This window comes from Ciona robusta, chromosome 11, assembly GCF_009617815.1.
Source record: "Ciona robusta chromosome 11, ASM961781v2".
NCBI classification, from domain to species: domain Eukaryota; kingdom Metazoa; phylum Chordata; class Ascidiacea; order Phlebobranchia; family Cionidae; genus Ciona; species Ciona robusta.
In genome coordinates, this window is record NC_143245.1 from 3,284,879 (window position 1) to 3,305,879 (window position 21,001).

Below are 21,001 nucleotides of genomic sequence, written 5' to 3' on the forward strand. Positions count from 1 at the left end.
TAATTTTTTCCTCTTTACTGAAGATTAGTTTCTAGTTGTGTTATTGTGGTTATTGATTACTTGTTATAAAACAGCTTCCTTACATATTTAGTCAGAATACCTTTTAATCGCCTAAAATTTACTGCTACCTTTCAGAGTTGAAATAATTAGTACACAAGCTAAACCTATATACGGAGAATTTACAGCTCAGTTAAAAATATGCTTGCACAAATGCACCAGCCATTTTATAACAACTGACAAATACAAAAGTGTAATATGCACAGTAATTTGTGTAAAACTGATACTCTCGGACAGTGGCACAACTAGAAAATAATTGAGGGGGTTTAAAAACATTTTTTTAAATAAACGCTTCTGGCTGCACCACTATCTGCTTTCGGCAACCCCCAAAGTTCATTACCCGACCCCCAGTTTTGGAAGACATTCATTGTAACAAAGGGTTCTGAGTAAACTTGAATATAAAATCTTTTGCAGATTAACCTTCCAGTTTCTTCCGTCATCATCTGTATACAACTACACATCATACCCACTAACTAAAGGAAGTGCAAACATTGACCTTAACTTGGAAAACGCTCGACAGTATGTAAACCTAACACTCAACTTTTATTTCAAAGTTGGTTTAGAAAAACAAATGGCAGCTTTTACAGGTATGTTATTGAAAATTATAAAATATTCATTTAATCTACCATTTAAAAAACTTGATAAATGCAACCCAAAAAGGATGTGAAAAAAAGTCGAACTGTTACTTTTTTTCTAAAATTTGTAATTTAATACAAGAAAGCTAAAACCAAATTTTTTTTATGTTTTTTTTTCTGTCGGTTTTATACACCGTGCGCTCAATTATCAGTTACCATGTGTGTAGCTTTGTTGGTAATTATTTTATTTTTCTGTATTACTGCCAAGGACATTCACAGCCCAAGGACACATGCGCTTACTACTTACAATGGTAGCAACGTTGAGCCTTGAAACCATAACCTCTAGGTTAAAAAACAGGCGGGCTAACCACTTCGCCATGGCGCCAGTGTTTCAACAGTTTACTCATCAAAACTAATATTTCTTTCACGCAGAGGGCTTCAATCGAGTGTTCCCTATCTCCAACCTTCTTCTATTCACACCTGATGAACTGCATCTTAACTTATGTGGAGACCAAACCCCACAATGGAGCAGAGATGATGTGTTGGCTTACACTGAACCTAGACTTGGTTTCACAAAAGAAAGGTGAATGAGTTTTAATGCAATTGCGTTAAATGTAACTTATTTTTCCCAGCATGGTGGTTTAACAACAGTTGTTATGACACTGTCCACAGGTTTTTCCATTTAAAACACCTTATGCTCACTTATAGGCTAATATTGCATTAATGATATTGGGTCAACACTGTTTACATCACAGGTCTTACAAATGATATGCCATACAACCTCGCCCATATATAACTTTGCATGAGTCGTATGTCACCAATATTAATGGGATTTTAATATTTTATTGCAATGACAGAGAAATTATTGGCCACATGTGTTCTTGGGCAAATTTGGCAATTGTTCCAGCCAAGTGGTCCAGTATGTGTTGTCTAAATTACCAGCCATACATTTAAATCAATCCCACAAAGTTAAACTTGTTGTATTTTGTAAACGAGCAAAAAAAAACTGTTATGACGACTGTTGTTTTATTTTGACATGGAAAAATAAATTTCATTCATTAAACAGTCGAGGTTTCCTTCATTTCGTGAACGTAATATGTGATCTCACGGGACATGAGCGGAAGTCTTTCCTTCAATTTGCAACTGGCTGCTCTTCTCTGCCACCTGGTGGACTAGCAAACTTGTCACCACGACTAACCATTGTTCGAAAAGTATGAAAAAAAAAAGATTTTAATTTTTCTGTTTTTTTTTGGAAAAAACATGGGAAATTATAGGTCTTAACACTAGCTGTATACACTTTTTATATTGTTTGCGGTCATAGATTATGAAAGGTTACTGTGTACCCAGGTTTATATATGTAGGTGACATATTTATTGTTAAAAGACCTATTTTAACAACATTTTTTAATCAAATACAGGTTGATTCTGGCGATGGAAGTTACCCTTCTGTTAACACATGTGTTCATTATCTTAAGTTACCTGACTACTCTACTGAAGCTATACTTAAAGAGAGGCTCTTGGCAGCAACTAGAGAAAAAGGATTTCATTTAAACTAACCCCCCAATTGATTTGTGACACATACTTTTTTAAGGAAACTTAAATTTTCTGTGCAGCAGAATTTGTCATTTGTTTCACAAATGTTTTAACAAGCACTTTATGGTACCATTATGTTGTGGTAGTTCATTAAATCATCTGTACCATGTACATTACTTCTGTGCATGTACATTTCGGTGTGGTGTTTTTTTGCATGTGTATTATCCCATTAAAAACAAAGCGAAAATTTCATGAAAAAGTGAGAGAGTTTTTTTTACAGATGCTTAATCATTGGTGTGTGTCGTTGTGTTGAATTTTCGATAGACACCATGACATGAGCTACATGCTTCAGTTAGTTTTATGAACAATCTTAATAAAGCTGTTATTAGAAAGAATAGAAAAATCAAGGTTTAATCTTTACTTAGGATATGCATTATTATGTCGTCATATATATAACTGCTATGTTTTTCTTGCTGTTTACAGGTTTTGTGCTTTGTTATTCTGAAATTGTTTATTTAAAATGGGGTTTACGTCTCTTAAGTCCAACGTTGAAGCAGGCGACATTGTTATTATTTTCATCAGACATGATTCCATGTTTCCTCTTTATGTGAAAAAGGGTGAAATATCGCAAACAAAGTTTGGTGCCATAAAACATGACCAAATAATCAACCATAAATATGGTACAAAATTTACATGCTCAAGGGTGAGTAAGAATCTGTCAAAACATAGCCTCAGTCTTAAGCATATAATTTGCTAGGGCTGGGTGTACGTGCTGCATCCTACACCGGAGTTATGGACCATTACATTGCCTCATCGAACACAGATTCTTTACACAGCAGATATTTCAATGATATTGTTCCAACTTGATTTGAAACCTGGATCTGTGGTTTGTGAATCAGGTAACTTTTATAACTGTAATAAATTTGACTTAACGCAGTTATACTTTATAAAAGAGTTTAATAAGTTTTTGTATGTTAGATAGACTGTTCACAATTTTGTAATTGTGTCAAACATTTTAAAACTTAAGTTTGTGTTTGCTGTTACAATTTTGTACTGTATAGTAGGGTGGAGAGAAATGATAGGACTACTATTCTTTTTTATCCCATTTGGTTGTAAACTTGGGAAAATCATTAAACTGTAGCCCCGCAACTCTAAAACAATGTTGTTAATTGTCCAAAACATGATCAGGAAATATGAGATTCAGGTGCAAATGGTATCCCATCTTACCTCACAGTACTATATTTTTTAAAAAGTGAAGTCCAAAGCCTTTATTTATAGCAGCTACTGAAGTGACCATATTACTCATTCAGGTATTGCTCCGACCCAGTGGTCACAAATATGTTGGCTAAATTGTCAGCCTTGCAAAAAACAATTACCCACAAGGTTACATACAAGATAAGCTGGAAAGAGGTGTATAAAACAGGATACCAGTGTTACAACGACTATTGTTTTCTGGCATAAAGCAAGTTACATTCATTTAATAATATCCAGTGACCATAACACCTTCATTCAATGCAGGCACTGGTAGTGGTTCATTATCACACGCAATAATTCGAACTATTGCACCCACTGGTTTCCTACATACGGTTGAGTTTCATGAAGATCGTGCGAATAAAGCATCCTTGGAATTTAAAAAGCATGGCTTAGCGGATTATGTCACAGTAAGTCGTTTGCTGTTGATTCCTCCCTAGTTTTTTTAATTATATATTATTGCCATCATTTTCGAAGAGATAAAAAATGATGTTCTGTACCTTTCACGAAACAGCCATTCTGGCAGATTGGCAGTTTATTACAGTGTCTACTTTTGATCGTCTTTATTAGGGTAAATAATACTTAGTCATTTTAGGGGTATGTTAAATATTCCGCTAATTAACAGTCAAAATATTTTTGAGTGTTGTGCACCTGGATTAAGACGATCTCTATATATATATGACATCTCTATTTTAATAAATTGCCCGAAAAAGTATTTCAGAATAAAAATATGTACATGATAAATCTACATTTGTATTTCAAATATTTAGTAGTGTGGGGTAAGATAGGATACTGTTAAAACAGGTTGTTTCTTATGGGGTTTTAACAATAACAAAGTTTTTTAACAGTCTTAAGAGTACGGCTTAATTCTGTAGACATTTCTTTTTTACTTTTTCCATCTTACCCCTCTGTATGATGTTTGTTAGATAAAAGATTAAATCTTATTTAATGAACTACATGAATCCCCTTGCTGGGCGATGGCAGTCATTATCACAAGGTTGTTCTGTTTTAAACACCTTATGCCTGCTCATGAGTTACCACATATTAAAATTTGTGGTGATTGTTTCTTCTGTATGGCTGACAGTTTAGACAGCTGGGTTGAAGCAATTGCTGTTAAATGCCTTGCCCCATGACACATACATCCATAATGGTAGCAGCGACAAGCCTTGAAGCTATTACTTCTAGGTTAGAGGCATGCGCGCTGGCCATTGTGCTGGTTACTCATACCATATAACCTGTATAACAATATTAACAATTCCTAATCAACATTGACGTGTTTAGGTTTATAACAGAGATGTGATCAAGTTGGGGTTTCCTGTCACTTCTGTAGCAGATGCAGTTTTTCTTGATATTCCGTCACCTGATGACGCTATTTCAGCCGCAGCTAATGCCTTAAAACAATCTGGTAAATTGAACAAAGTAGTTAAATATTAGAACACTTTTGCATTTGGGAATGATTGTAAAAAAGTTTATTTTTTACTAAATAATATATATTGGCGTAAAATAGGATACCGTTTGCACCTATGCTATGGGTATATCCCATATTTCCTCATCATAAATTTAAAAATTAACAACCCTCTTTTAGATTTGCGGCGTTACAGTAATACAATTTTTTGATTATTATTTGTTTACTAACAAATTGGATGAGAAACGAGCATGAAAATATGTGTAATCTTACGGTTGGTTCTAACCTCAATCTACCCTGTAACTCTATAGGTGGAAGACTATGTTCATTTTCACCATGCATAGAGCAAGTACAACGTACGTGTACAAACCTCCGGCAACAAGGTAGCGGTTTTAAAGATGTCCAGGTGTTTGAGCTCATACGCCGTTCATGCAACGTTAAGCGCGTGTTTGTCCCGATGGCTGATCTCGGATTGGACAACGATGAAGTTAGAAGTAAAGTAGTTGGCGAATCGAACGTTCTTCCTTGTGCGTATGATACCACAGATGTATTACCTCTTGGGGAAGTAGTAATGCGAACAAACCAACAAGAAACTGACGCGTTTTCCAAACGCAACAAAAGGCAAAAGACGTCATCTGGTGCCATGGAAACCGGCTGTAACACTCCCAGTTTATCAGCCGTGACACAAAAGCACGCGTTTTGTTGCAGAACATGTGTATTACCAAAAGAAACCTATGGACATACTGGTTTCCTTGTCTTTGCGACGTACCAGCCAAATGTAAAAAAAGCTGAATAAAACAGAAGTAATTTATCGTTTTCAATAAAAAGTATCTTTCAGCGGGTAAAAAATGCTATTCTCATCTTTCGCCTTTGGTTTCACGAAACAAAAATATTTGCGATTGACCTTTAAAAACTAAAATTTTGAAACACGATACTCGGTTGGTTTGGTGGTTACGTGTTATTTCAAGCTTCTCCCTCTGTTCATGTGCAATGAGTCGCAGCGGCTGCTACCTCATCGCGTGCTTTCCCAGCCAATTATTTCGGCATCGCTTCAGCAGCACACAATGGGAGAATGGTCCGTAATTCCGCTACGATGCGCATCTCCACCAAAGATATTTCAGCCAGTATAATGCTGATGAAAGCTGTTTTAAAAAATGGCCGAAGTCCTGACTAATAGAGGTGGCAGAACCAACGAAACTGCCGGTTAGACAAATACTTTCTTTTAGATACACACGTATTTTGTCTTACATTTTATTTGTACACCTTGTTCTGTACAGGGTATAGATTACAATAAATAAACGAACAAACAACGATACTATTACACAATCACATACTGCTAAACAGGCAGCAAAATGATATATGAAGTGCGGCATTGCAAAAAACTACAAGAAAGAAAGTACATTTTAACGATTTTTTGTTTTAATATGAGCGAAACTTACATCCACAAGTAAACGTGAAAAGAAAAAAACAACAACAAAAGGCGCGTATTTACATAGAAGCGATCGAGCTTTATTACCAAGGCTCTGTTACAGCTCGGTTACTACCGAGTGTCCACCCAAATACCACACGAGGCGGTAACGGGACATTGTTTCCAACGTAATCCGCAATCGGATCACCACAGTTCCATACCACGAGCTGAAATTACCTTCAGCTGGTGGAATGCCAAATCTTTGCACGCAACGTCAGTAAAAAACAACTGTGCAAACTTACCTTTGCACAAGATGCTTATTGGAATTTATATTTAATTGGTACAGTATTGCTGTGCTGACCTAACCACCACACCAAGCTTATATAGTTGGATAGGTAAGATTGGTCCCGTATGTATGATATTTTTGTAGTCCTGTGGTGACCGAATGCGTAAGTAAGGACCTGATACCAAAGTTCACTTTAAACATTTTATCGCAAGACCTAAGATTCAACGGATTAATTAGAAGTTTAACCATCCACATTCAGCAATAATTAAGTTGTTTTACGGATCATACGCCCAGGGCTACGAGTCTGTTTCGAAAACAGCTTCGAAGAACGCATTCCGACCAAGTCAAATCGTTTGTTTTGGAGAAAATCGGCTAAATCTACCTCTATGTGACGTCATTGGGCCCGGGGCATTGCGTGTTAGGCGGAGATGGATCCGTGGTTCAGATTTAGACGCTCCCCGTCACGACTTATGATTTCATTGAAAATAGCGTAGCCGTGGGCGTTTACAAAATCCGTTGGTGAGCTAGCTTATTATATTATATTAGAATCTGTGGTTTGTTAATTCGATTTTAAGGCAAGGCGCACATATTCGATTCTGCAAGTCACGCAGGCGAGACCGCACGAAATACACACTTGCATGAAGAATGAAATGTTACTGGCGACATCCGAAATGAAATATGAAAACGGAAAATCTTTGTTGCGTTCGAGTGTGCGATGACGCAACAGTACATCATTGACGTGCATTGTATTCGTACAAACAAAGGGAGAATTGTTGCGCAATGCGTAGATAATTTAAATTAGACATACGCGTAATGGCGGAACGTCTATTATTTTACAGAAAATGTGTTTCGTTCGAACCGCAGCATGAAAATTCGAAGTGTTCGTTATGTTACCCATTGTAGATGGGCTTTTGTTATAAAAGCGCAGTCATTCGCATTACCACGATAGACCTGCTTCTTCCCCATTTCTGGGTTCGCTACGATTAAAAAATGCAAGGTTAGTCTACTACAAAGTTAGTTCAGCAACACATTGGTAGCAACATAAAGTACAAAGCTACTATTACGAGCGATTGACTACGGCGTTTGAAGAAAACAATTACACAAGCTGCGCATTGCTCGCAATTGTCCAGGGTCGCCATATTGTATAAATAGACACTCCTATTGTAGGAGAACTTTACGTAACTGTGACATGTTACGGTTCTTGGCACGAGAGTCGCGCCGTTGGCAGTCTGAGACTACCTACGGGGACTTCGTAAATCAAGCAAGATAAGGCTGGCCGTCCGACTCGGAAAAGAGCATTTCCTGAAAAAGTAAAACAGTTTAAACATCTGGACTCAGGCAGTTCATAAATGCATATATGGGTTTTCAAAACTTACCATTGCAGACATATTGCCATACTTCTTCACCCATTCAGATCCGCCTTCGACATCGCTTCGCTGGTGAGCTGCGTAGAAAGCTGCGGCTGCTGCCTGGTATTGCTGCATAGCGGTAGGCCGGCTGGTCGAAATGGAATACTGAACGTGGTAGGGCTTCTCCATACCACTGACTGTGTCTTGGTAGCGCTGTACCTCTGCACAAGATGTCACGCCGAACTCAGGGGAGACACGTTCCGGAGAGTAGCAGTTGTCATCGTAGTTGGAGTACACTGAGTGTGTGGGGCTGTTCTGGTTGCTACAAGGAGACATCGCATTGTATTGAATTGGAGAGCTGGCGACTTCTTCCTTTAACTGGCACAAACTCGATCGGATTTCTGGTGAGCCATAACTGCCCATGATTTGACGCATCTCTGGCTCGGTTCGGCTGCCAGGGTAATGTTGAACAGTCGAACGGCGGGGACTGCTTTGTTGCGATGTGTGGTAAGGTGATCGGTGTGCAGGTTCTGGTGAAGCAACCATGTAGTGGCCTGGATCGCTCACCAACTCGCCGTCGATGATATCGCTCACATCTCTGAACAAACCATCCACGGAAGGCCTGTTGTTTTGGACCAATTTCTTAGCCGGGAGAGTGCCCTGGGTATTCGTGACAGGGGAGCGAGGTGAGAGGCTGCAAGGTGACATACCAGGTGCGTAGTAGGGAGAACCTGCGCCTGAACTGCAGTTAGATGGGGTAGGGGAGTATTGCTGGTTGGCGAAAGCCTGGGATCGGGAGTAATACGGATCAGCAACGTTGATATGAGCATTGTTGTTTTGATTTAGTTGCTTGTGGCCGTTCAAAGGAGACGAGGAATTGATGTTTGCGTCGGGAGATCGCTGGCTTTGACGCAATGTCAAAGACTGTGGCCGGACAGCAGCCAGTGTTGTGTAACCACCTTCATACAGGTAAGGCGGTGTCGCTGTGGATGGGCTGTGCAGTTGAGAAAGAAAGGAATCTTCAGGTGCTTGTCTGTAAGCAACATGGGAGTGGTATGATGCTTCGGGGTAAGATGTCGAATGGTGGAGTGGAACATGGTAGGGTGTGTTTGTGTAGTTGATCTCGGAAGCTGTGCGAATCAACATTTTGTTGGGTGGAACTGAGAACATATCTCCGGGGTAGGAGCCTTGTGGTGAACATAATGGGCTGTCGAGTGAGCTCATTTTCCTTTTAATCAACTGCCGGCGAAGGATAGATTTTGTGTCGAGGTTGTCGCCATACATTGGGTGTCCGATGTGTGCAGAAGCTAGGTCGTGCTGGCTGATACTGGTCGGTGACGTCAAGGGTGAAGTCCCGGCCGAGTTTGCGTCGTTGCTGAGTGCCGCACTAAGCAAAGTAGAACGGTAGGCGAGGTACTGACGCTGTGAATCAGTATAATGCTCGGGGAAGGGAAGCAAGTTATGATGAATGCGAAAGTAAGGAACTTCTTCTTCACTGTAATGTAATGTAAATCATGTTAATTATAGTTTGGTTGAACGATATTGCACAAAAACTTTTTAATAAACTTACTCAATGACAATGTAGTTGCAAATGAACGAGTTGCCGATGCTTTCTTGTGACTTTTCCGCAGTAATATCCATCCAAACAGCAGATCCATCTTTTCTTATCATCCTCAAAACACAAGCGAATGCTGATCCATCTTCTTTAACTGCAAACAACATCTTTGTTAACTAGCTGCAGCAGTCACGCACAATATGCTGCTGTTACGTAAATTAATAATTCCCCGCGCTAACGAACAATAAGTGGAAGTGATTCACCGTGGTTGCAATATATGACACTCCGATAGAGTTGATAAACAACCGAATTTCTGTAACTCACCAAATTTCAGATGTTGTTGACGCGCTTGTCCAAGATCTTCTGGGTAAATCCAATCATACCAACTCGTATTTTCAAGCTCGTCTGGCTTGTAACCCAAAAGAGATTCAACTGTGTTTGGTACCTGTAATACAAAAGGCATAACGTTTATATTAGGCTGTATAAAGATTCTGGCTTAAGGAGTAAAATGTGAGCAATGGTACAAAAATATTTGCTGTAAAACATTTTAACATCATCAAGACGAAATTGCATTAAATTTTATCTTAAAGTAAGTTACCTCCAAAAATTTCATGTCAGGTCCATGTACTGCTTTAAATTCACAAGCGCGTGGGCTTGGGTGGTGTCGAACGTCTGTCACTGGTTTTGACTCGATGGGCGTACAAACTGCCACGAACACTGTGTCCGACCAATCGTTGCTCATCTCGGGTCTATGGTATTTCCCGGTCACGTGGATAATCTGAATACAATAAAGTTGAATGTTGATGACGTCGAATTTATTTTCAGTTTCAGATTCGTGATGAGTAGACAATAGAGTTACCAACCTTGTTCTTCCATGAGCGCATTTGTGTTTTCATGTATCGCGATGTCGCCATTCGGCAGAAAAAGGAAAGCTTTCTTGCTTCACCCCTATCGTCATGTGGCGGAACTTCTAACTGCGCGCGCACCTGGTCGTGGTCTTCTTTGTCCACGAAGTCATAAATACTGTCTCCTTGACTGGCAAGTTCCACCTGAATTCGGAAAATAAAAATGTATAAAAATAGATACGAAAAATAAACAACTTGTCGAGTGAAATCTTACCACTGTGTTGCCTAAGTAGTCAAGAATGTTTTCCGACGAATACAGGATTTTGCCTTCTCTGTTGAAAACGAGGAGGAAACCACAGAGCGACGAAGTGAATTCAGAAACCAAACCGGAACTCATCGAGGCATCGCAACTGATGCATTCTAAAACAAAAGTCAAACATTTTAAATTTTCCAATCTTTACATTTTCGTCGAACTTTTCGATCCGATCTTAGAAAGTTATGAATTTTTGAAAATTTTTTTACCTTTCTTGAAAAAAGTAGCTTTTCGGATGAAAGTGTTTGTAAGGGCCAAGATACCGAGATATGAGAGTCTTTCTCTTGCACTTTTCTTCAACGGAAGAAGATTTTGTAGCTCACGGATCTCAGCGTTGATCAAATCTCTTCGTTTCTTTGAGAGAATTCTTGGCTCCGGGCCTTCAAGGTTTGTGGGCGTGGATTCGGCTGCGTGGACGTTGGTAGACGGATTCCATCGCCTTAAAATTAAATTTATATTTTTTTAGATTTATTAATTTTTTTTGGATTTGTTCTTACTTACCCGCTCATGATGGACTGTGAAAATAAGATACACTCGTTCTTAACTCTAATGTGGTCTTTGGATGTCACGGATTCTACGACTGGTTGCAGCGGCGAACGCTGACGTTGCATTACGAAACTCCTGAAAAAAGGATAAAGTATATTTATAAAGTATCAGGCACCGAATTAACGAATTCAGTGTAAATTGTTTGGTCGGATTTTTTAGATCGTGTGTGAATATTTATTTTCGGAGTATTTTGTGTGGCAAAGTGTTTTTTGATTAATTAGCCATTTCCGTATCAGTGGGTCAACATCTTTAATTCGCATTAGCGAGTGATATGTCTCCGTGACAGCATAGTCAGTTACGTCACGAGTTCTTCGCAATGCGTCCTCCGCACCTTATTTGGACATCGCAAAAGTCGAAAGAAAAAAGGGTTCGAATGGGAAACAAAAATGCAGCGGAAATTTCCACTGCCAGCGCAGAAACACTTGAACGTGGCGTTTGCGCATGCGCGGGCGATTGCGCATTTTGCAAGTCATCCGTAGCCACATAGCCCGAAGGCGGAACGGCACACCTTACTGGTTGCGCAAATTAAATATTACCCTAAACCCCTTCATTAGTGGGTACATGGAAGCGGACGGAGGTTCCATTATTAAGCCCACACCTTCACATTAAAAACCCGTGTGTTAATTACTATTTAATTACAAGCTGCGACCTTATCGCTTCAAAGTACACGTCAATTATACAGGTCACAGTAAAAAGACCGACATTCTACAAATCTAATGATGATATAAAAAGTACATTTAAAATTATATAAAAAATCTATTTGGAGTTTAAAGATATGGTTAATCGAAAGTGTCTTTTTAAAACATAAAATTTCGTTTCACGCATTTTTAACCAATAGTGCAAGAAACGTTGTTTCATAACAACATTTAATTATATTAAGACCAAAATTGACTAAAAAATAACCAATCGTCTAACCCAGTAAAAATTCACTTCAGTGTAAAAAGCGAGTAATAAAAGTAGTTTCACCCGCGGCATTAGCATACTTTTAATTTGATAAACATTAGAAAAACAAATAGATAAACTTACGCAGGCTTTCCGTTCGGTGCCATGATGTTCTTCGCGTTGCTAACTTGAATCAACAAATACTTTGGTGTTGACTTAAAATGAGAAACAGAAACGAAATGCTTTTTATCACTTGCTCTCGACAAACTGCTGATCACGACTATGGGCTAAACGCGGCATACACCACCATATAGCTGAACGACCGTTATCGGGCGAGCGTAGCTTTAGACCCTTCTTCGTTTTGTAGAAACTTTTTCTCTCGTAAGCGCTTACCCACGTCCGTGTAAAACTTGAATGTCGTCATCGAATTTGTAACAACGGGAACCATACATGAAATTCGACATTTAAAACTACCTCAATATTGATATATTTTTTATACGGAACGAGCACAAAAGTCTATTGTTTGATACACGAAAACAAATATACTTTATGGAGTTAAGTATACAATAGTTTTATTCGGCATATATAGATAGGTACATTTTTAATAAATTCAAACTAGTTTGAATTCAATTTTAGCACGTCCCCCTCTAAGTTTGTTAAAATATAGTTGCACAAAAATTGTGCGCATACGACACAACAGTTTCAAATTTTGTTTATTTATCAATAGACGAATAAGCCGAATATCGGTTTCCAGAAGTGGCACCAAATTAACGGTTTCTTGTATGGAGACTTTATCTCCTGGTCGATGGGGTTCGCGAACATACAAAGAACTCAATAGACCGATTTAAATATAAGTTTTGCCGTGGTAAGGAGAATGAGTGCGTGGCTGAAATCTGTGCTATTTTAAGACGCTTATCTATCACTGCGTTATGTAAGAAAAAAGTATACGGATGACCACTTAAGCCCCAACGTCAAAACTTACTATTTATAGAAATACTCGTAAATACGGTTTCCTTGATTACCGAACAGGAACTCACCAATACAATATTATAGCGGCGCAGGTAAACCTTATAGTTATATGAAAGTCTGCAACATTTCATGTTATGTTGCCTAGTCTGTCCAATGTTAAAATACATGTAAAAAGTAATTTTGTTTCCATAGCTCACAATTTGCGCAATCATTCTACGTGGAATTAACAAAAGCGTCGAGACAAAAGCAAACACACCAATGCCTCCCATTTTGGAAACTCCGTGGTCGGCTTTCGGAATGTGTTTTACGAGGATCTGGTTACGTTACATACGAACACTTTGAACAAACTGTGCTATTATAGAAATAATTTGGCTCAAATCTGCAGCTAAATACTGTTTCAGCTGTTGGAAGTTTGGGAAAGTCCTGTGTTCAAGCGTATCATTGTTTAAAAGTGCTGGCGTAACACCCGTCATTTAGATAGCGACACAATACAGTTTATGATTTACTGTTTTCGTGCCAGCAACCTGTTTCCGCTCCGTCGACAAACAATGGCCGCTATTCAGTGCTAAGGAATAAATTTTCTCCTCGAGAACAAAAGTGCTGATGCAATTCACCCATTAGTTGCTATGGCTACCAACTGACGTTTGTTCCTCAATTATTGGATAACAATAGCCGATTGATGATTATATCATCGAAAGCGTATAATCGCCCATCAATTTTACAAACAAAAGATACGATAGCTCTACTATGGGTGAGTTAAGAGCAAAGAAATCCCCTTTGATACTAAATTACCAGCCTTAACATAATGCCACGATGGATGTAAACAATCCTTCAGTTATAACTTAGAACCACATGCAAAAACATTGTGATAACCGTAATGATAAGTTGGAATTGCAAAAAAATACAAGAGAATTAAATTCTATAACGGAATTTAAACGTTTATATGATCGTACATTCGTATATGCGACACCTACATTCGTTTATCTACAATCCACAATTTTGTCGACCACTGGAACCGTAGCGCCACCTACCGAGCCGCATACGTCGTTAAATATCGTGATGTCTAAACTACTAACTTTCACAACATGGCGTCAGCGTACCTCGATTTCGGGGAAACAGTTAAGTCGTGGGCTGCAACGGCGCTATCAATGTAATGTCGAACTGTCTGCCAGCAGTAGTATGTAAATTGATTGTAACCTCACACGCGAACGTCTCATTACACATTTCAAATGGAAGCGGAAGACATCACTCTTGACGAGCTGAGATTCTGGCGCGTCAACTCGATGCACTCCCGGCTAATTTCTTATACCATGTTATATATATGAGTCTTATATTTTTAAAGTGAGGGAATGGCATTATTGATGAACTTGGATCAATAATTGCCCTATTGTATAATTATTACGAAGCCTGTTTTTTGTTAATTGTTTTGCGTAATTTTAGTTCGTAGTCATTATGAGTTTATTTTAAAATGTTTTCAGAAAAATCTAAAAACAAGATTTCTATCTTAACAACAACAAACATAGTCGTCGCCGATTCTGTAACTTCAGAAAAACGATAATTTGTCAATAAATTTTCGACACAACTTTTGTGAAATCGGGGAATGACTGATGTGAACTGTCTACGCGTTTTCACTAATCCTCGTTTCTGATTGGTGGATATTTGGCTGTTTCCGGTGACGCGTTGTTGTGATTATTTCAACCGCAACCAATCAGGTGGCCAGGATTTTGCAAGATAAATTTCGCAACTTTTGGAATCGAAAACAAAGTGGAAATGACCAAACTTTTAAAGATAAAGTCCCATATTTAACAAACCCTTTAATACTTAGAGATATCTATGTTTTTATGTTAGTTTATGTTTTGTTAGAAAAAAAAATTGTTTAACCTTTATGATAAAAGATATAAATTGATTTTGTTTATCATTTTAAAGAGTGTTTATAAAATATATAGTTCTCAATCAAAATTGATTTTATTCATCACGCTTTAAATAATCAAAATCAATATTTTACGAAAGTTGTTCCAGGAAATTACTGATAGATTATAATGCACATACGTGTAGCGACATAACCTATTCGTACACGTGATTTGCCACATAGTGTCTGATATGTAAATTCCGCTGCATTTTATCACGTTAATCTGCGTAAAATTTCGGGCAGGTGCATATACTTGCATGTATATAAATGTATACCGTGCTGGACCAACGTCGTTGTCTTAAAATAATTTATTTTCAAATAAACAAGCAGTCTCCCATCGTAATAAAGGATATCCATTTTCACGACGCTCGACGCGGCTACTATTTTGTGGCACATGTCCTTGGGAACGACAAGTAACTGTCATTGCTCAAACCCCAGTAGTCACTAATGGGCTGCAAAAATTAACAGCTGTACAAAAAAATAAAAATATATATCAGGGGTAATGCAGGACTCGGACAAAGACGGGACTTTTAAAATTTCCTTTTAAGGGTACCCAATTGATGACAGACAAGAAGAAATGTTAAAGTATTATTTGACAGTATTCTCACGGACCGACAAAGTGCACGGCGGTTACTGTTGTTATTGAATTTCGGTGTTGAACAAATACAACATTTTTTTAATGGCTGATAAAAAAGATAATAATGATATTTTTATTTTTAATGCTCGCTGTATCAACTTTGATTTTGTCTTACAGAATTAGTTTTAGTTTTGTAAGAAAAACTGATACATACATGAGAAAAATAGGCAGGGGCAGTCAAACTAAGGGTGAAATCAGTAAAACGCCTGCTGGTGTTCGAGTCGATAAATAATTCCTCGTGTGCTGTTTTAATATATATTACTTTATGTTTAATTAAGACATAATAGTAATAATTCGTGGTATCATCTCACCCCACTCTAAAATATACAACAAAGTTACATACGTGGTGACTCGTAATAGGCGGGCACGAGGTGCAAGTATAAAATATGACACCTATGTTGTGTTGTATAACGACTATACCATCATAATCCATCTAGAGAGCATACATAAGTCTCATTTACTTATTCATTCAAACATAATCATCTAATAACACCAAAAGGTTTATTTGGTAATATTGCTTTTTTATACGATTAATATAACGTACTCTGTTTCCCCGACATTTTGTTTTTATTTTTTAGGCAAAATAAATTTTGGATTATTTTTTTTGTGTGACACTTACTGCATTACGCTGCTGCTGCACCGAATATATTAGATCAACACCTAATAACTATAATCACGAATTAAATAAAAAAACTCAATGCACTACACAAGGCAGATCAATACGCGGAGTAAAATTGTACCCACATTTTTTTGTATCTGCTAAGGTTTAACCTATATACCGGTTTAACTTTAACTCAGTGTATCACATCAGCGTAAAAAGTATTTGCTAAACTTTGTCGGAAACTTAATCGTGCACTATAATAACGCGCATGTATCTTTTCCATGCGAATGGTTACGTAAACAAGAAAGTAGATAAACGTTTTATGAGTTTTGTCATGTTAACGAAATCATTGCATTGACTCAGATGAAACAATGTTATAAATAAGACTACTTACACTTCAATTTAAGTCACTTTCCAGCTTCGGAGGAAATGTTCAGATTTTCGCCTGGAAGACATTTTTAACATCAAAATACAAGTATAGACAAACCATATGAATATTTGTCTACAAAGTTGCAGGAGTAAACTGTACTCACCTTCTGGATTAATATATTTATCTTTGAACTTTGCGTAAAAAAATCGGCAAATTCTAAATTTTGTGTCGTCGCTTTAAATAAAATTGCAAATTTTTGTATTGCTTTAAATCAATTTTAACTTTCTATTAAAAAACAAAAGCATTATAATTAAAATTTGTAATAAAAAAAAACTATTTTTTGCAATGCATTATACTATAGTCTTATTTTTGCAATGCATTAATTTAATGCAAAATCTTAACTTATGTTCTGTCTATAGGCAACTGTCTGTTAAAAGCACTTGTAGCACCGAATACACTGAGTTATGGCACGCCCCGAAATATCTCACGATCATGCCAAATCATGATGAAATCACATGTCACGTGACCCATACACAAACACTGTGACAGTACTGGATTGAAAAATCGTGATCGACAAAACGCAAGCATGATGCGAATGATTGAGAATGCCATAGTAGGCCATTATCAAAATATTTCCTAAGAAAACAGGCTTATGTACAACCCTTGACTAAACTTTACTCAATTTGGACATATATTACTCTGGGGTAAAATGGGAAACTTTGGCACACAATGCATATTTAGCCTGGTCGTATTTTAAACAAATAACAACACTATTTTTGGTCGCGATAATACGGATATATAATTCTTTGAATGTTCTTTGTTTAATACCAAATGAGACAAAGAATCCTCCAGTCTTACCCACCCTACTATTTACCAAATTTAGACCCGAAGACAAATTTCTTAAGCCGCTAAAAATTGTAAAACTAAACCTTCCAGAATACGTTCTGTTTCTGAGAATCGTCTTCACCGAAAGTATCTCATTTAACACTAAAGCATGCGACAGAGAAAGCACTCCAGCTGTACGATCAAGTAATTAAACACTGTCGGAAATTATTGGCGAGAAAGCAAAGGAAACATTGACAGATGCTTCAAATCAAAACACTGCAAGAAAAGCCGTCTTTGCAGACAATTTGTTAAAACAAAATGTACACTTCTGGTAAAACAAAATAACGGCACGTGTTTTATGTTTTATCTACTTCATAATGGTTTATTTAGTAACAAGGCAAAAAAAGCAGTAGAACAAAATACAGAGCATACTTTTTGGAAATAAGGCATTAGTATAAACTTTTAAGTAACTAGTTTGTCGTTTGGACCCATACAGTGTTTAGACTCAGTGTTGAACACGAAGTCTTCCAAAGATCGTATAACTTGTGTTTGATTCTTTGCTTCCATCTCACGAAATTTCTCACAAAGCCGACTCCAACCGGTCGCCTCCTGTGACCTAAGTTTCAAGTTAGGATGATGGGAACGAATTACCGCATCATCTAACTCAATGTCGCGGCTTTCACGCCAAATGAAATATTCCTTATATAAAGTCTTGTTCAGCGCCACAACATGCATATGGTCGACCAGCGCCCTCGTCGTCCGGAAATCTTCCGCGTGTATAAACGAATGGTGGGGCAGTTGGTTTAAAACGTCGTCTCTGTAAGGCCCGAATATTACCGGCACTAATCCCTTCACCAGCGCATGCCATATCTTTTCGTGCAAATAATCCTTACAGTGGTAGCCATCGACCAAAACAAGGTAAAACATATAAGGATTTAGATCAACCTTGTCATCTTTGTTAAAGCAGATACCAGTCTTGGTGAAACTCAAGCCAGCTTTTACCAAAGCAACTGCGTACTTCATTCGAATTTGATTTCCGCGACTTGGTTTACAGTCATCAGCCGTCCATATCTACAAACAGTGATGTTATGTCAATGTTTGTAAAATGCCCAGAAGATATGAAATATAGTAAGGTGGGGTAATATAGGATATGTTCTTATACCCTTATTTTGTACCATTTGGTAGTAAGCAAAGAATATAGGCAGAATTATGGAACTGTAGTTAAAATACCAATCATATTTCGGATTCAGGTACCATTGATATCCCATATCTTACCCCATAGTATTTGCGTTTTTGGAAGACGGAGCGATATCGTTAGTTGGTTGGGAACTTTTTAAAATATTGACACTTTCTTATAAAATGTATGACGTTTTTGAGTCATGGTGTGCACTAAAAAGCTTTTGTGTTTTTTTTTAAATCAACAAATCAAAATTTTATTGTAATTTTTACACTACTTGTTGTAGAGTAGGGTTGGGGATGATGGTACACCTTTAGCACATAATATCCCACTACCCTGATTGTGTTTTAAACAAAAACAAATAACAACGGTCTATGCTGGGAGTCGTCAGGATACGGTTTTGTAATTCTTTAAATGTTCTTTGTTTACAACCAAACAGGACGAGAAAATAGTGTGAAAAAGGTGTCTCGTCTTGTCCCACCCTACAAGATTGGGGTTGATGTGCAATTGCATCCCGTAAATTACTGCTTACTGTGCCACTGTACAACCCTTATGTATTTTTTACTGTTGTAACCAATTAATGGTTTTTAGGTTCCTTGATACTCTTATATTATCAAAGCTATTTCCTCGCATGCCGGGGCAACGGTGATCGTTATAACGCGGGTGTAATGTTTCACACACCTATGGTGCCCGCTGACAAGTTTCCAAATAAAAATATAACTTGGTTAAAAATATGTTTTTAGATTATTTTATTTTATAATGTCTGACTGACAATTTAGACAACCCATTAGTGCTGACTACTGGGTTTGAGCATTTACAATGGTATAGCATCGTCGAGCCCTGAACCGGTTATGTCTAGCGGACACGATAACCACTTTATGCCACGGTAGACAAATGACCATCTTACCGCTAACAAAGTTTTGGGGCGTGTGATTTCGTCAACCGATTTGGGATGTTTCGCAACTTCATTGAACAATGATTCCTTTCTCCATATTGGAAAGAAAACATCTGAATCTGTGCGGTAGGTCATTGTAAGGTTGAAGAAGTTGCCAAATTTTCGTGGATATCTTTGACCAAAATGTTTCAAGTCCCACGGATTTTCATCTGACCACCATACAAATCGCTGTAAACGTTTGCGGCTGTGCAAATTTCAATGCAGTATAGTAATTAGTTGAATGTATGACCATTATTTATCCTAGTGTGCTGGCATTAGTGACCACTGGGTTGAAGCAATAATCATTAGGTGGATTGCCTAAAGACACATCTACAAAATGGCAGTTAGGAGTTACATTCATTAAATATAGAAATCTTAGTTGTTGGCTTTGCCCAAAGTTATATTCCTTAAAGTGTAAAGTTAACTTTTTAAAGTAGGCTTTATAGCTATAAACACACATTACGTTGGAGTATATGGGACATTACCTGTGTTTCCATGGCAGAATCGAATGCATTATTTTTTGATGAAACACAATTATATGTGCTGAATACACAGCATTGTGTTTGTATGTTATTCGGCAGTTCCTGTTCAAAGTCAAGTTTTCTTTGGGCCAGCCTTCCTCAATTTCATTTCTTTCTATTGTCCAAATTAGTATAACACAAGGGGTGTAATGTTTTTGCTCCGTTTTGGTAGTTTGTGGGGTTTTGCTGACATTTTTATTAACAACGGCATGTTTGCCCAATTGATAGCCCGGTTTTTGAAACTCCTTGCGAAGTGTTGGTGGACGGTTGAAGTTTTGAAATATAAATCGCACTTCATTCTGTTGTCCCGGCATTTCATTCCAAGTCAGCATCAGAAACGTACCACTTAAAATCCATGCAAATAGCAGCGCAACTATAAGGCCTTTGTTGTTAACCCTTCCACGACAAAGACAGTCACACATCATGCTACTGGAAAGCAGTGACATTATTATGAGCTTATCACAGAGCTGCTGGCAATACAACAAAAAGAATTAATAAAGACTGCTTGGTACATTGTAGCGTTACATGAGGTATGTTAATAAAAAAATTCCTTGATAATTGAAGGTGCCTCTCTTTATAGTACTTCGCTTTCGTAAAAGAGGTATTTGGCTTGCCTACACTTGAAATAAAGACGATTATCTATGGGGCTTCGCTCACTTACGGTTTGTTATGAACCTGCTGTGTTTTTACCACCTTGATTGTGTATTTAAAACATAACAGCTTGTTGAAATAACCTATATGTTTCAGATATGAAGTCGCTTATAATTATAATTACGATGACAAAAGTTAGTTGAAAGCATCTTACAAACAGACTAATGTAGTTGTACCTGTCTTACTGCCCGGCCGGGGTAATGTAAAAACTCTGGCCTAAATCCTATTGACAGCCCACGTATAGAACAGACTATAGAAACTAGAGGGTAGAACTATAAACCTGACAGATTTCATTCCGAATCAACTTTACTTATGTCCGGCACCTACCGCTAAATAGGCAACAAAATGTGTAGAATGTCTGCTGATTGAACAGTACACAATGGAACGTTAAAATACAAAGGCT

At 37.7% G+C, this 21,001-nt stretch overlaps 4 protein-coding genes across 9 annotated transcripts in view; 2 read left to right on the top strand and 2 right to left on the bottom strand.

Moving 5' to 3' along the window:
• Nucleotides 1-2,423, top strand: part of LOC149728096 (E3 ubiquitin-protein ligase HECTD1-like) — a 36,303-nt gene extending 33,880 nt beyond the window's left edge. For all 5 annotated transcript variants that reach the window (XM_089888827.1, XM_089888830.1, XM_089888829.1 and 2 more), the window contains 4 exons: nt 472-644; nt 1,065-1,215; nt 1,699-1,843; nt 2,050-2,423. In XM_089888827.1, coding sequence (XP_089744953.1) covers nt 472-644; nt 1,065-1,215; nt 1,699-1,843; nt 2,050-2,187 — 607 coding nt within the window. In that variant the 3' untranslated portion in view covers nt 2,188-2,423. The remainder of the gene's footprint in view (nt 1-471; nt 645-1,064; nt 1,216-1,698; nt 1,844-2,049) is intronic.
• Nucleotides 2,424-2,471: 48 nt separating this feature from the next.
• On the top strand, nt 2,472-5,754 carry LOC149728097 (tRNA (adenine(58)-N(1))-methyltransferase catalytic subunit TRMT61A-like). The gene is made up of 5 exons (XM_089888843.1): nt 2,472-2,867; nt 2,922-3,063; nt 3,683-3,825; nt 4,697-4,820; nt 5,132-5,754. Exons 1-5 carry the CDS (start codon nt 2,685-2,687, stop codon nt 5,614-5,616), a joined length of 1,077 nt encoding a protein of 358 aa, XP_089744969.1. The 5' UTR covers nt 2,472-2,684; the 3' UTR covers nt 5,617-5,754.
• Nucleotides 5,755-6,057: 303 nt separating this feature from the next.
• Nucleotides 6,058-16,802, bottom strand: LOC149728098 (uncharacterized). 2 transcript variants are annotated; one of them, XM_089888836.1, is made up of 11 exons: nt 16,654-16,802; nt 16,515-16,565; nt 11,078-11,197; nt 10,786-11,015; nt 10,538-10,683; nt 10,282-10,467; nt 10,017-10,196; nt 9,743-9,863; nt 9,434-9,572; nt 7,891-9,358; nt 6,058-7,816 (listed from the first exon to the last, which is right to left on the bottom strand). In XM_089888836.1, exons 3-11 carry the CDS (start codon nt 11,185-11,187, stop codon nt 7,772-7,774), a joined length of 2,625 nt encoding a protein of 874 aa, XP_089744962.1. In that variant the 5' UTR covers nt 11,188-11,197; nt 16,515-16,565; nt 16,654-16,802; the 3' UTR covers nt 6,058-7,771. The 2 variants fall into 2 exon arrangements, with proteins under 2 accessions (XP_089744962.1, XP_089744961.1); XM_089888835.1 differs by lacking the exons at nt 16,515-16,565; nt 16,654-16,802 and adding an exon at nt 12,149-14,225.
• A 461-nt stretch (nt 16,803-17,263) lies between these two features.
• On the bottom strand, nt 17,264-20,488 carry LOC149728099 (4-galactosyl-N-acetylglucosaminide 3-alpha-L-fucosyltransferase FUT5-like). Its single transcript, XM_089888842.1, has 3 exons — nt 19,912-20,488; nt 19,400-19,631; nt 17,264-18,386 (listed from the first exon to the last, which is right to left on the bottom strand). The coding sequence occupies exons 1-3, from the start codon at nt 20,391-20,393 to the stop codon at nt 17,778-17,780; spliced, it is 1,323 nt and encodes a 440-aa protein (XP_089744968.1). The 5' UTR covers nt 20,394-20,488; the 3' UTR covers nt 17,264-17,777.
• Nucleotides 20,489-21,001: the final 513 nt, after the last annotated feature.